At 37.3% G+C, this 16,184-nt stretch overlaps 1 protein-coding gene across 1 annotated transcript; it reads left to right on the forward strand.

Annotated features, from left to right (window-relative positions):
• The first annotated feature begins 3,116 nt into the window (after nucleotides 1-3,116).
• On the forward strand, nucleotides 3,117-6,980 carry LOC132145590 (synaptotagmin-2-like). Its single transcript, XM_059556722.1, has 8 exons — nucleotides 3,117-3,255; nucleotides 4,671-4,845; nucleotides 5,011-5,100; nucleotides 5,253-5,420; nucleotides 5,587-5,754; nucleotides 5,858-5,975; nucleotides 6,209-6,342; nucleotides 6,649-6,980. The coding sequence occupies exons 2-8, from the start codon at nucleotides 4,678-4,680 to the stop codon at nucleotides 6,856-6,858; spliced, it is 1,056 nt and encodes a 351-aa protein (XP_059412705.1). The 5' UTR covers nucleotides 3,117-3,255; nucleotides 4,671-4,677; the 3' UTR covers nucleotides 6,859-6,980.
• The last annotated feature ends 9,204 nt before the right edge of the window (nucleotides 6,981-16,184 follow it).

The raw sequence follows: 16,184 nt of genomic DNA on the forward strand, positions 1-16,184 counted from the left end.
GCTGAATAACCTTGTCTTTTTTATTTAAAATGGCAGGATGCCATTGGCACCAATAGCCTCGTGGTTAGTGTGTTGCCAGACACTGCAACAGCGCTCATGGTGACCCGAGTTTGATTCTCCTCATCTTGATGTCCTTTGCTGACCCTGCTCCCCACTCTCCACCCAATGCTTTCCTATCATCACTCTACTGTCCTATCCTATCCAAATAAAAAAGGCATAAATCCCCTACCCCACAAAAAAAGAAAATGCAGGATGCATTTAGTGGGCTGTAATGATTACTGTAACTGGATCTTTTTCCCAGCAGAAAACCTGTGAATGCAGATCTGTTGAACTGAAAAGTGGTAACAATAGTGTGATTGATTAATGTACAAATCTACCGTAATGGCCTCATAGATAAAGTGAAAATAGAGGAGACACGTCACTCATCTCCATCCTGTAAGGATGATGTCGGTCACTGACACAACTGCACATTAGTATTTCATAAAATCTAATGTGCAACCTTATATTATATAGGCCTACAGAGAGTAAATACAAAATACTTACAGATTTTTCGTGGTCTGCTAAATGAACAGATCTAAATATTCACATGAATTTCCACGGCACTACAGGTGTAGGCTAGCATTTCATTTTACCACACGAGGGTACTGTTGTCTACATATGTCTAATAATCGCACATTGATCATAAAAACTGAAGGACCAAGGCCAGTTATGGTTCATAAAAATGATTTTTCAATATATCTCAATAATCGTCGGCGGTTTGGGAAGACTTGTCCTCATTTCATAACCAATACACAAGGTTTAGGCTACAGCCTCTCTATGCTATACCAATCATGCTTATTAGCAGCAGAGAACCACAGGCTATAATCCGATTCAGAGGGGTCACTGAACGAAAAATATATAGCAAATTAGAATCGGATAAACAGCATGCAGGAAATTATATGGGATTCTTGCAAACTGATAAACGGGCGTACGAGATGGATGAAATAAGATTGTCTCATGAGGAAACTTTGGGCACATAGCTGTGAACAGCAGGGAGAGCAAGATTAATCCAAGTGAAAGAGGGTTTGGCGCTTCAAATGCGCTTTGGGGTGAGAGAGGGACAGATGATAAAGTGGAAGACAAGAGTAAGTTAGAGCAGTGTGTGAGAAGGCTGCTGCGTAACTGTGCTCTCTATATAAAGCACAGGTTTCTATCTATTTAAGAGAGATCTGTAGAACATCATCAGGTAAGTTTGATTATTGTTTGTTTTACTGGCTCCAATTAATTATAGAAATATCACACTATCTTGGAATCGACTGACATGTTAAGCAGTATCATTTAAAATGATTTTAAACACAATTTTATGATTATTATATAGTAGCATGTGCAATTTAATAGCACAATATTATTTTAAAATATACATATATTTGTAACTACTTAAAAGAAGTTTCACGATATTTTGAATAGCAATTTTCACTAAATTCATGAAGACCAGGCTATAGGCTGCAACACAGTCCACAGACAAGCTAAATGAACAAAGACCATTCACTTCTTAGAAGTGACGTTAATAAACAACACACGTTTAGGTTTATTATTATTATTATTATTTTGGACAACTGTGTCCGAAATAAATAAATAAATAAATACAGAAAAATGTGACTGGATGAGATTTAGGTAATCCGACAGTACAGCAGTTGTACCCGCTGGTGGACAAATAACGATAAAGGGGAGTGGCCTTCTTTAGCCAGATTAATGCAATCACAAATTATACTTTCTGAACTCTAAGATTACACACTTTCCAGGTAACTGCTGTCTATGGAAAGGATGAGAAGAGAAGAAATTACTCTTTTGCACACGTTATATAATGACTGTTATAAACATTTAATTCCCTTTTCTCGTTCAAAAAATAATGTAGAAAACTTTTAAATATGTTGGAAGCTATGTATACTGTGTATATACTTAGCAGATGTCAGAATACCAAATATGGAAATCATCAGAGAACTGCTAGGCCTACAAGAATGAAATAGACTCCTTCCCTAGATATAATTTTACCTAAATTAAAATTAATTAATTAATTAATTAAAAAAGTTAGCTAAAGATAAATAACTATATATATATATATATATATATATATATATAATATTATATTTACAATAATCTCCTGAGTGTTTGAGACACAGTTGAGGTATATTCAGATGTAGCAATGATGCTTCTGAACAAAAAACACATTTAAGCAATCATATACCCCTAATAATTATATTTGCACATCATGTATATGACTTTACATGTTTAAAAAAAGTTAACACACTAACAAATTTAAATAACATTTAATGGATTGTTATGGTTGAAATATCAATTAATTGACATTAAATTATATATGTATATATATATATATATATATATATATATATATATATATATTATAAAGTAATTTTATTAAACATTTTATTGGTGGTGGTATATATATCATATGCATACAGAGTGAAGAAAATAGGTCAGTCATTAGTTAATTATGATAACCCAGCAAGGTCAATAGAGAAAATGAAGAATTCCATCTTTTTCACTGTCTCAGAAAAAGGTTTTTGTTTATTGTCTTTCATCACTGTGGTCAGTCCATGTGGCTGACATAAATTCATCATCATAAAGTCCTGTCATAAATCCAACCATGACTTTTCTGCTTAACATATTCTTATATACAAAAGAGCAGAGGCTACTGAAGTCTTTAGTTTTTCATAGCAGTCTTGTGACAAGATGCGTAGGATTAAGTGTGAAAGTGAGGCGGTAAGGGGAGGGCTCTGTTCCTAATTTACTTAAACCCAAGGATTTTTGGATTAGCTTTGGCAATTAATCTCGTTACGCATCTGCCGAGAGTGACAAGAGGTCAGTTCAACAGAGTATTGAAGGATTAATAACAGACATGCTGAGCTCATGCATCAGAGTTTACTCTGTCAAAAGTCACGCCAGACACACAGGACAGAGATGGGGAGGGAAAGAGAGAGACAGTGTGGGCTTAAGAACGATCTAGGCACTGGATGTGATTTGGGGCATTTAGTTCATGTCATGTCAGGACAATAACAGTCTGTTTTATGTCTGTAGCTGATCAGCAATGCGATTGGTCAACATGCAGCATCGTGTGCGGAGGGCAACAAAATCAGAGGAGGAGCCCAAACCTGCTCCACCTCCTTTACCTCCTCCCTCTCACCACTCCCACAACTTCATAAATATGAAGAACAAGTTTTTCAATGATCTTAGCCATCTACCTAGTAAGTAATAATTCTATGTCAATACACCACACTTGACTAATCATACTCCAGCAAGCCACCATCATTGTAAGACATGAGTATTCAGTTGAATGTAGGTTCTGATGTCGGTGATGATGTCAGCACAACACTGAATGCTAATGTCAGTGTGAAGCAGAATTATTACATTGATATTATGATGCTTTTAAGTCATGGTATCATCTCACGCTAACATCATATTGACTTCAAACAGTTGTGAAGTATGATACCCAAATGTAACATGTGTTCAACGTGATAATTTAAAAGGTATAGCACACCCAAAAATGAAACTTCTGTCACCATCTACTCAACATCATGCTGTTACGCACTTGCATGACTTCCTTTCTTCTGTTTAGAGGATATCATATAAAGAATATTGGCAACCAAAAACTTTCTGGTCCACTTTGACTTCCACAGTATGGACCAAAAAAACAAAAAAACCTATGGAAGTCAATAGGGACCAGAAACCATCTTCAGAATATCTTATTTTGTGTCAGAAGAAAGAAACTCATACAGGTTTGGAACAACTTGAGGGCGAGTAAATGATGACAGAATTTTCATGTTTGAATTACATTCCTTTAACATCCACACAATTATAAATGTACAGTGTCATTAGACATTGACATTTTGTTGAGTGAGTGAGTGAAGTGAGTGAAGTGACATTCAGCCAAGTATGGTGACCCATACTCAGAATTTGTGCTCTGCATTTAACCCATCCGAAATGCACACACACAGAGCAGTGAACACACACACACACACTGTGAGCACACACCCGGAGCAGTGGGCAGCCATTTATGCTGCGGCGCCCGGGGAGCAGTTGGGGGTTCAATGCCTTGCTCAAGGGCACCTAAGTCGTGGTATTGAGGGTGGAGAGAGAACTGTACATGCACTCCAATTCCTGCCGGCCCGGGACTCGAACTCACAACCTTTCGTTTGGGAGTCCAACTCTCTAACCATTAGGCCACAACTTCCCGACTTCCACGACTTTTTAGTCATGTATTAATTAACAAAAATTTAACAGCTCTCCAATGTTCATCTTTAGCCAAAATTTACATCTGTCCATTGCCTGTCTGGTGCCAGCTGGAATCATTCATATTTTGTCATATTATCATTACAAAACACAAATTACCATCAGTCTGTGTGTGTGTGTGATCAGTTAATTCCTCCATTTTTTTTTCATTTCCATGTACATCCTTCATGTTTTATCTGTTCCATCAACAGACCCCAAGATCAGAAGTAAGTTCCAATGTTCCAAAGTCTTTTTCTGTCAGCCCTTCATCCACCTATACATCTACTAATTCATTTAGCAGAAAATGTGTAATTGGTTGAAATTATGTCCTTTTTTACTAACAGAAAATACATTAGATTTTTTAGACTTTGATGAGACTAACTTAATTTCTCTCTCCGCTGTACAGTGCCCATGTGGGCCATTGTTGCCATAGTTATGGTCATGCTTGCCTTGGTTGGCTGCTTTGCTTTCTGTATCTATAAGAAGTGTTTGGGAGGGAAGAAAAAAGCTAAAAAAGTCAGAGAGAGGAAGGGAGGACGAAGAAGGATGAAAAAGGAAGGAGAGGAAGAAGCAGGCGAGGTACAAGAGTCTGAAAGTATATAGCATAGTGTTCAGAGAGAATTAAGCTCTTTCAGACCTCGACTGTCCATTTATTAATTTTAATCTAAGCATCAAAAAGAAAAGAGGTAATGATTGGCTTAAAGTTTTGCTTAAGAATTTTAAATATATATTGCCCATACTCAGGAACAACCTAAAGAAGGAGAGGGCGAGGGAGAGAAAGAATATTATGGCAAGCTGGAGTACACTCTGGACTATAACTTCACCGACAATCAGGTTGGTTGAGAGCAGATGTGCCTTATCTTCATTCTGATTGTGAGTTAATTATACATTTTTTTACACAAAAAGAAGTGCTCTTCTAAAAAATGTGTGATTAGTTGCTTGATTTTGAAAACCTGACCCACAACCTTTTCTTCAACAACCTTCAGCTTATTGTTGGTGTCTTGCAAGCTCAAGACCTTCCTGCCATGGATATTGGTGGAACATCTGACCCCTATGTCAAAGTTTACATGCTACCAGACAAGAAGAAAAAGTTTGAAACCAAGGTCCAGCGCAAGAATCTGTGTCCTGTTTTCAATGAGACCTTCATATTTAAGGTATTGCATTTATGTTTTCATAAACACATAAAACATTTTTTTGGGATTAGCCTAAAGAAAATTTGTCATACTCTTAACTGCTTAATTTCACAGTAGAATAAGTGCACCATATCTTTTTTTGGTTCAAACAGGCATTCATGCAGCATGATTTTTTTTCTGATTCTAGATCCCCTTTAATGATCTAGCCGGACAGACTCTGGTCCTGCAGGTGTTTGACTTTGACCGTTTTGGTAAACATGATGTAATTGGAGAGATCAAAATACCCATGAACAGCGTTGACCTGGCCCAGCCCATACATGAATGGAAAGACCTGGTCGGAGGAGAGAAAGAGGAAGTAAGGCTTTCCATCAGGCTGTTTTCTTTTCTTTTTTTTATCAGCTTGCATAGTCTTTTTTTTTATGCTTTCAAACTAAACACTCTCTCTTTTTCCCCAACAGCAAGAAAACTTAGGTGACATCTGTATCTCCCTGCGCTATGTGCCCACGTCTGGTAAACTGACCGTCTGTATCATGGAGGCCAAGAACCTGAAGAAGATGGACGTGGGTGGTTTATCAGGTTAGTGTGAAATAGCGTTAGTTTGTTACAGTTATAATTCCTTTCTGTTGTACTGGATATTAAATTGAAATGATTCTCTACACATCAAATGTGACTTTATTTTAATATAATTAGATTTTTTACTTTGAATTATCTTGGCTTTTCCGTGTAAATGTGGTGCTAAGCTGCATTTCATGTCTTTATCCATATAACAATGTCTCTACCTTACTTTTCTCTTTACTTTTCTGTTTTAGATCCTTTTGTGAAAGTGGTTTTGCAACACAATGGAAAACGTATCAAGAAGAAGAAGACGACAGTTAAGCAGAACACACTGAACCCCTACTTCAATGAAAGCTTCAGCTTTGAAATCCCCTTCGCTCAGATTCAGGTAAACATGTTTGGAACACATTTCCATGATTACTTGCATATCTAATACATTTTTTTTTTCAAAGTCAGTATATTTTAGTCTTTTTACTTCAGAATTTTATATTTAATTCAGTGTTACTTTCTGTTTCTCATCTGTGAATTTTACTAGCAAAATCTTGCATTTTGACGGTTTCTGGTATCAAAGTAAATCCAGGTTTTTTAGTTTTCTAAAATAATCTGTTTGCAACGGAAAAGTTTGATGAGAAAGAAGAAAGTGGATTAAATGCATATTGACCTTATTTTTCTCTGTTCATCTGCCTTCTTGTAGAAGATCCAGGTGTTGATCACAGTCTATGACTATGATAAATTGGGAAGCAATGATCCAATTGGGAAGTGCTGGATTGGGTTTGGCGCTAGTGGGGTGGGTCTGCGCCACTGGTCAGACATGCTGGCCAATCCCAGACGACCTGTGGCTCAGTGGCACACCCTTCAGCCTGAAGAGGAAGTAGATGCTGCCCTTAAAGCACCCATCCGCTAAATATCTTATCCTCCCCTCAACTAAACGTTTTCACACATCTGGCAAAACATCATTTAAAATGTATCCATTCTTTCACTGAGGAGTTTCTGTCTGTTATGTGATTGTTCAACACCCTGTACCCTTTTATAAATGTTATTATGTATATTATGTTTATCTGGATTGTGGTTCTTATTTAAATTTGTCTTTATGATGGGGATAATAAGTTTGTGTGTTTTGTTTGAAAGTGTTGAATGTATGTATCTGTCCATCACTGAATGAAAACTGTTCTGATTTGCTTCGTCTTTTTTTCTGGGAACCAAAATGACTATATAAACACAACAACTGGATACATAATCACAGATTTTAAGATGTGTTTTTATTTCCTACAAATGTGACCCTGGACCATAAAACCAGTCATGAGTAGCATGTGTATATTTGCAGCAATAGCCAAAAATAGATTGTATGGGACAAATTTATTGATTTTTCTTTTTTGGCAAAAATAATTAGGATAATAATTAAAGTTCATGTTCCATGAAGATATTTTGTAAATTGCCTACTGTAAAAATATTACTAAATTTTTGATAAGTGATATGTATTGCTTGCTTAGAACCTTATTTCAACAACTTTAAAGACTATTTTCTTAATATTTAGATTTTTCTTTTTTTTATTGCTCCCTCAGATTCCAGATTGTCAAATAATTGTATCTCCGCAAAATATTGTCCTATACTAAAACAAACCATACATCAATGGAAAGTTTATTTATTCAGCTTTCATATGATGTAGCTATACATCTCAATTTATTTATTTATTTTTTACCCTAGTGACTGGTTTTGTGGTCCAGGGTCACAAATAGACATAATAGTTGTAAAATGGTTGGGGGTAAAAACGTATTATTTGTTGATAATAGCCTATTTCTTCAAAATGATTAATCAACATGGCAGCCATTATTGTATGTAAGCATATCTACCAAAAGCAATTGTCTGATTGGGTTCAGTAGTATTTAGAGCTGTCCAGTTGTAGGTGGAATCCTGGATTAATCTTGAGCCGTTTTTGGCAGTGTTTAAGTGCACTGCTGGACTAAGCCATAACCTACATATGAGCAGGGATTTAGAGCCGGTGAAGGGCAGTAGTGCAGAGAACATGGAGGAGAAAGAACAGACAAAGTCATACAGAGTGAAAGAGAGAGCTTGGAGAAGGTTGGGCAGACAGAGAGACATCATTTTAAATAATAAATCAATTAACTGGTTGAATATGAATTGATTGAAAACTAAAAACAGATTAAAACATGCCAAGATGCAAGTCGGTGCATTCATTGCAAAGCTAGCAAAAATGATAGCGAATGACCATGACTGCATCCAACATTTAAGATATTATCATATAGGGCTAGAATAAGTTTTGGTTTTTGATTAATACTCTCATGAAAAATATTCTTAACAGTGTTGATCTATATTAGCATGACATCTAGCAAATTTGTGACTGTCATGCTATAACACTGTCGCTTTGAGAGCTAGCATAATGCTTTTCAGCTCGGTTTCTCGAAGGCTCTTCATGTAGCTTGTATACATGCTTGGTCATGCAGCAATAACATTGTAGATAAAGATTTAAGACTACTTAACAGCAGGAGGCGTAGTGTTAACATGAAATTTAGCTAGTCTCCTAATTTATTATAAACAAACATGCGCTGATGGCCACTAGAGTTACTAGTATCGGAAATATCTCCGATACCACAACAAATTCTGGAATCGGCATCGGCGAGTACATGAACCCATATACCAATCCGATACCATTTTCTTAAACAAGACCTAGTTATGACCGCTAGCTTTGCCTAACCGCTGCACGGTTCTTCTTCGCTGCTCAGGATGCATTGCAAACACAGGAAGTTGTTGCCAGAAGCAAACCCCTGTTTAGAGCAGCGAAGAAGAAATGGAAACACGTTAGCAGCACTGATCTATATATGACTGGATCGCTCATCGCATTCTAAACTGCCAACAGACAGTGAAGCCGCTTCTATATTATAGATCAGTGTCTGTTAATATTAAACTGCAAAATACTATAGAGGGTTTTCACTGACGTCACGTTCTGGGCGGTAACCCGGATGCGCGGCCATTGTGGAGGCACTCGGTGTAAAAAACTGAACGGAGTACAATGGAGTATAGTGCGCTTTGGATACTTTAAGTGAATGTAGCCATGTCTAAACAACCGAAAAGTTCATCAAAACGTGCCCAAGATGCAAAGGCATATAGGGAAGGACTTGGACCACAAGAAAAGGCGCGATATTTCGAGAAATTACGATTTATTGGCGGTGCAGATCCCTACGAGTTAGCTCCCTCTTCTTGGATCCATGACGACCCGGTGATTCTTCCTTGAAGTGAAGTGAAGTGAAGTGACATTCAGCCAAGTATGGTGACCCATACTCAGAATTTGTGCTCTGCATTTAACCCATCCGAAATGCACACACACAGAGCAGTGAACACACACACACTGTGAACACACACCCGGAGCAGTGGGCAGCCATTTATGCTGCAGCGCCCGGGGAGCAGTTGGGGGTTCGATGCCTTGCTCAAGGGCACCTAAGTCGTGGTATTGAGGGTGGAGAGAGAACTGTACATGCACTCCCCCCACCCACAATTCCTGCCGGCCTGGGACTCGAACTCACAACCTTTCGATTGGGAGTCCGACTCTCTAACCATTAGGCCACGACTTCCCGTGGCCTTCCTTCAGTTGCATATCCCGATATAGTCAACCAGTGGCGCCCCCAGAAAATGTTAACAGGGGTGGCCAAATGAGGCCACAGTAAATTTTGGGGGTGGCACATTAAAATAAAGAAAAAAAAATAAGGGTTTGCAATATAGACAAAAAGGATTCTAGGATTTTATCGATAACGATAATTACACTATTTTGCTGAGTGTTATTGTGCTGATATCTTAGTTTTAATTGTGCAGACACCTGAGTTTTTTTTTTTTTTTTACCTTTACACCATTGTTTCTAAAAGTGTGCAACATATTTTAGGTCAAATACTTGCATTTGGGCTGTTACCAAGCAAATGCAATCAGTATCAACAAAATTGGTCTTTGCAATGTAGATAAAACAGAAGCTGCATCTGAAGTGCCATTTAGATGTTTTTACACACTGTTTAATGCAGCTCCGTGGAACATGGAATACTTTAACCTGCAGTTACAAATGAACAAATAATGTTTTGATATTTTAAAGATAAAACATTGAAAACTGATGTTTGAAATTATTTAAAAAATGAAAAGGTTCCATTAAATGTGAAATTAAAACCGCCAATAGGTGCAGCGAGTCACTGTTAATAAGTGAGTCATTGCGATTGAACCGAATCATTTAAACGGTTGATTCATTCAGGAACGAAACACTTTAATGTTGCTCAGACAGGGCCGGCCCTGACCAATTTGCTGCCCTAGGAAAGATTTTACCTGGCGCCCCATGCATCACAGCCCATTTCACCCTGTCATTGTGTTCATGATTTAGCATATATATATATATATATATATATATATATATATATATATATATACACACACACACACACACACATTACAGCAGAACTGTTTCCAACACTCATAATAAATCATCATATTAGAATGATTTCTAAAGGATCATGTGATAGACCGGATGTCACATGTGACACTGAAGAATGGAGTAATGATGCTGAAAATTCAGCTTTGCATCACAGAAATAAATGATACTTTAAAACAAATTATTTTAAATTGTAATAATATATCACAATATTACATTTTTTCTGTATTTTTGATCAAATAAATGCAGGCTTGATGAGCAGAAGAAACTTCTTTCAAAAACATTAAAAATAGTAATGTTTCCAAACTTTTGGCTTGTACTGTATCCCCTGCACAACTGTAGAATAAAACATTAATAAAAAAGTGATAATAAAAAATGCGTCTTAAAACGGACATGATTGTACAAAATCACAGTCTGGGGACTCAGAACTCAGAACAACTGCTAACATTAAGTTTAAGGTAAAAATAACTGCCATGAAATTATAGTATCTTACTCCTATGCAATAAATTGTTCTTTCACTACATCTCTTTACCTCTGTCTTTATCCTCTTCTCTTCTTTTTGGCACTGTATCTATCGCAGACTATGCTCATTTATAATGTGTCATGTAAATTCGGCCTTCCGTCACAATCAGGAAACTTTCACCGTGTCTAGAACTGGCGCGAGCTGCCAGGCCCGTTTCTACGAGCTGTGTGTTAACAAAAGCAGTGCTGTCTACATTGGATGCGGCGTCGGGCACGCTACACAACAAATTACCAACAACTGATCGCGCGCGCTCTGTTTCTGACGCACTTCAAGCACTCGATGGATAGGGGAAGATTGAATAGCCGGACTTTTTTTTTTTTTTTTTTTGCTTTATTTGGTAGTATTTCGAATTAATGGTTTTTAAATAGTAGCCTATTATAAAAAAAAAAAATATGTAAAAAAAATAAAAAAATAAAAATTCACTGGTTCACTCATTCTGGCGCCCCTATGGATGAGTGGCGCCCTTAACATTTGCCTATACCGCCTATGCCGCGGGCCGGCCCTGTGCTCAGAGACGCAAAACTGTGGCTGCAGCAGGTGTTGCACTTTTTTTTCACTTCTTAAACTATTGTGAATTTACATTTTGCATTTAAATTAATAGGACCCACTGTAAATAATCCTAGGGGTGGCCGCAGGGGTGGCCAGAGTTTATACAGGGGTGGCCGTGGCCACCCCTGGCCACCCCTTGGGGGCGCCCCTGTAGTCAACTACCTGGTTTTCTCGCCGAGCCCATACACAGCGGAAGACCTTAAATCCTACAAGGGTTTGGAGGCCTATAACCAGATGGTGTGTGGATGGGTGAGGGAGACGCAGTACCAAGTTATCAACGACCGTTGTATTGTGAAGGCCAAAGTAAGTAATGCAATAACGTCTTTAATCAACCTATACTTAACTGTATGATATCATTGCGATACTCAAGGTGTAGCCAAGTGACTCTCAATCATGTTTTTTTTTCATTTCAAAGACTCCCAGTTTGCTATCTACACTGTACACTATCTGAGTTAGTTTCATAGTATTTTATTCTATCATATAAATGCACATGTACAATCTGACACCCCAAAAACCAACACACTATTAATTAGATTGAAAAAGAGTAGGCTGAAGCTATCAAGCTTATATGTGCCTACCCTTCAGTTAAAGACACCTGGGGGCCTCAAACTGTGAATCAGTGATGCAGATAAGCCTACATGTTATTTATTGATTTTTTTTTAAATAAGTGGTGAGAAACTATTTTGTTATTCTTAGAGTCTTATATTTGGTTTTCTTGTCTTTTAATCAGGTACTCCATTCCCAATCAATCCGAGAAACACCCCTCAAACCCTGGATAATCGCTGAGAAGTGTGGTCGTATACTTGGAGCCCACTGCACATGTATGGCTGGCCTCGGAGAGACATGCACATATGGTGCTGCATTATTGTTTCTCATTGAAGAAACAGTGAAGTTGAGGGACTCAAAGACAGTGACGCAAGAAAAGGCATATTAGCTGTTTCCTACTGCACTGTCAAAGGTGGAATACAGGGAATGCCAGAAGATTGACTTCACTGTGACAAAGAGATCTCAAGTAAAAGCTGGCAAGATGAATTATGCTGCTCATGGACAGTCACTTGAGGAACAAAGTGCTAGTGATATTTCTACTGATACAGTTAGGAAAACACAACCACCAACTAGTGATGAACTGTCATCATTATTCAGTGCTCTTAGTGCAACTGGATCAAAGTCTGCTATTTTGTCCCTGATTGAACCTTACTCTGACAGTTTTGTCCCCAAAGTGATTGGAGAAAACTTCCCTCCTGTGTTGACTGAATTGAGAAAGGATGAAGCATTTCACATGGACTATAGTGATCTGTTGTCCATGTGCAAAGATGTTGACATTTCAGTATCGGAGGAGCAAGCAAAGGCAGTTGAGGCCGCTACAAGGGATCAAGCCTCCTCTAAACTGTGGTTTCGATTTCATGCTGGTCGAATTACAGCATCTAAAATGAAAACTGCATGTTGCACTGATCCAAAACAACCATCACAAAGCTTTATCAAAAGTGTGTGCTATCCTGAGTCATACAAATTCACATCAAAAACCACTACCTGGGGATGTAATCATGAGAAATTAGCACGTGACATGTTTATAGATGTACATAAGGAATCTCATGAAAATGTTAAAGTACACGACACAGGTTTCTTCATAAATCCAAGTGTGCCATTCTTGGGTGTTTCTCCTGATGGCTTTGTTTCTTGTGATTGTTGTGGTGTTAGTGTAATTGAAGTGAAATGTCCATTCTGCGAGAAAAGTGACAAGTTAGAGAGTGTATCTTACTTGGAGAAGGACAGTGAAGGGAAACTGACAATTAACCGAAACCACCAGTATTTCTACCAGGTGCAAACTCAACTTGGGGTGTGCAGACTGGAATCTGCCTATTTTGTTGTTTGGACCGAAAAGGATTTGCATGTTGAGCAAATTTTATTTGATGAAGAGTTCTGGGGTATGATATGCCAGAAAAGCAAGAAAATTTTCGACACAGCCATTATGCCAGAGTTAGTTGGCAAGTTTTACACAAGGCTTTCTTTTATTTAAATTTACCTCAGCTGAATCACATGGCTCTGATTGTGCTGCAAGTGCCAGTGACCAAGAAAAAACTTGGTGTTTCTGTGGCCAGGTTGAGTTTGGATTCTATGTGATAATGCAAAATGTCATATTAAGTGGTTTCACTACTCGTGCATTAATGTTAAGATTGCACCAAAGGGAAAATGATATTGCCCACAGTGGCAAAAGCTACCCCAGTCTCTGCCAAAAAAAGGAGAGAAACCTCCAAAGTAATAAAACAAACCTTTTTTTAGTTGGCTGCTGTGAAGTTTTGCACTTCATGCACTTTGTTTTTTAATGTAGGTTAAAGTACATTTAATTAATTTAGAATTGTGCACCTTTTTTTGAAAATGTGACATGTTCTTTAAATATTTTTGGCATTTGATTTCAAGTTGTTGAGATTTTTGTAAAGCTATGCTGACAAAATAAAAGTTGTACTCAAGTTACATACAAAATTGTTTACAGTTAGTGTATTGCACTATATTATAATGTTTAATTTATAGTAGTGTATAATTTATAAGTTTTCTGATAAAAGTGTTTTTCCTTTAATAAATCTGATGATAGTGATATGCTGTGTGTTGTCGCCCACAACAAAACAATAATAACTGTAAATTAACAATCATTTATAGATCATTTTAGGCTATATAGACAAGTCCAGACATGGATTAATTAATTAATTTTTATTGGCAAAGTGCATATAAAATAAACTTTAGTCAAATTCAACTACTGATGGACAAAAGTTCACCAGAGCACAACAGACAAGTCCAATCTTATCTATGGTACAATACCCATCACTATCTTTGCACATCAAGAAATCAATTGGCAATATTCTGCCCAAAATAGTGTATTTCTGGCGCACACAACCAATCACACGCTCAACATGAATCCTGACGTGGGCAATTTTCCTTGTGGTTTCTAAGTCAACAGGAGCTAACTGTGACTTTCCACGAGTGAAGGCTGGAATTTCTACATGAGCCATTCTACAACCTAAAGTGGCCTGAATATTAAAGCCACGGTCAGCAAGAACTAGATCACCAGGAAGTATGTTGTCCAAAAAGCCACAGTTTTCAGTTATGTATTTGTCACTTACTCTCCCTCCCCATGCATTTGAAATGTAGGAGACTGTGCCCTGGGGTGTAATACCGATCAAGAATTTAACTGTGTTATGGTGCTTGTAGGAAGACCATGTTTCAGCTCTGGCTATGAGATTAGATGGACGTTCTATAAAAACCTCAAAACAGTCAATAATAATAGCACATTTTTTCCCAAAATCTTTCCTGAATTGCATTGGCATGGTTTTTTGCAATTGATCTCTGTCTGGCCATATGATAAGTGGCTTCATGCGAATAAACATGACATCTATGACATCAGTGACTATCCTTGAAGCAGTGGCTATTGACACGTTGAATGCATATGACAGGAAGGTTGTGCACTGTAAAACCCAACAAGTTAACTTAACTCAAACCGTTTGAGTAAACCGATTGCCTTGACTGTAACACCCGACAAGTAAACTTAACTCAAACGGTTTGAGTAAACAGATATCCTTATGTTATGTTAACTCAAACCATTTGAGGCAACCGATTGCCTTAAACCATTTAAGTTGAAAAAACTAACAGTTATGAGTACTCTGAACTTATTTCAGTTGAGTTCACTGAAAGAAGATGTACATTGCAATTAAGTAATTAAGTGATTAATTGAGTGATAATTGAGCTTTAGTGATGAACACCTGCTGTTAACAAACAGAGTCAATGAAGAAAAGAGAGAAAGGAAATACAGCTGACTTCAGACACAGCCTCACTCAAACCTGACAAGTTATGTTAACTCAAACCGTTTGAGGAAACCGATTGCCTTAAACCATTTAAGTTGAAAAAACTAACAGTTATGAGTACTCTGAACTTAATTCAGTTGAGTTCACTGAAAGAAGATATACATTGCAATTAAGTAATTAAGTGATTAACTGAGTGATAATTGTGAATTAGTGATGAACTGCTGCTGTTAACAAACAGAATTACTGAAGAAAAGAGAAACACAAGAACTACTACAACTGACTTCAGACACAGCCTTAGATGAAATCAACTGAAATAAAATACATGAAATCTCTCAAGATCTGATTAAACAACCCCACAAACAGCATCACAAGCTCCACTTATTAATAACCAGACTGACTTTATTTCTGTCAGACGTCTACAGAAGATCTTATTGAGAATGAACTAAGGTTTAGATGTTGATTTATTGTTTAATTTGAAGTAACCATGTTAGAGATCAGTGTTTGCTTTAGTTGGGTTCTTGTCCCTTGACTTCTGTCTTAGTCTTTTCTCTGGCTGTTATAACCATGTGTTTCTAAAACACATTTGTTGTAACTCAGAAGCCCAGAAGAAATGCCCTCAGGTGTTAACCTGTACCTAGGTGTAGGTTGTTATACTTTATATTGGTGATGATAATTATTCATTATTATTCACAATTATTGATCCATATGGAGTCTAATCTCTGATGAAGTAGGCATTGTGTAATTAGTAGAAGTAGAACTAGTAAAAATTACACAAAGAGCCAGTGGTTATGTGATGACTTTTTAAACATTTTCTACACATAAATTTTTCTTCTATGCCAGTAATTGGTCAAACACAGACATTAATAATCAGAATATGAACCTCTACAATGGTGACGAAAAAAACATGCTGCAATGCATGCTGGGTACTATTGAAGTACAGAACT

The sequence above is a fragment of the Carassius carassius genome, chromosome 1, assembly GCF_963082965.1.
Source record: "Carassius carassius chromosome 1, fCarCar2.1, whole genome shotgun sequence".
NCBI classification, from domain to species: Eukaryota; Metazoa; Chordata; class Actinopteri; order Cypriniformes; family Cyprinidae; genus Carassius; species Carassius carassius.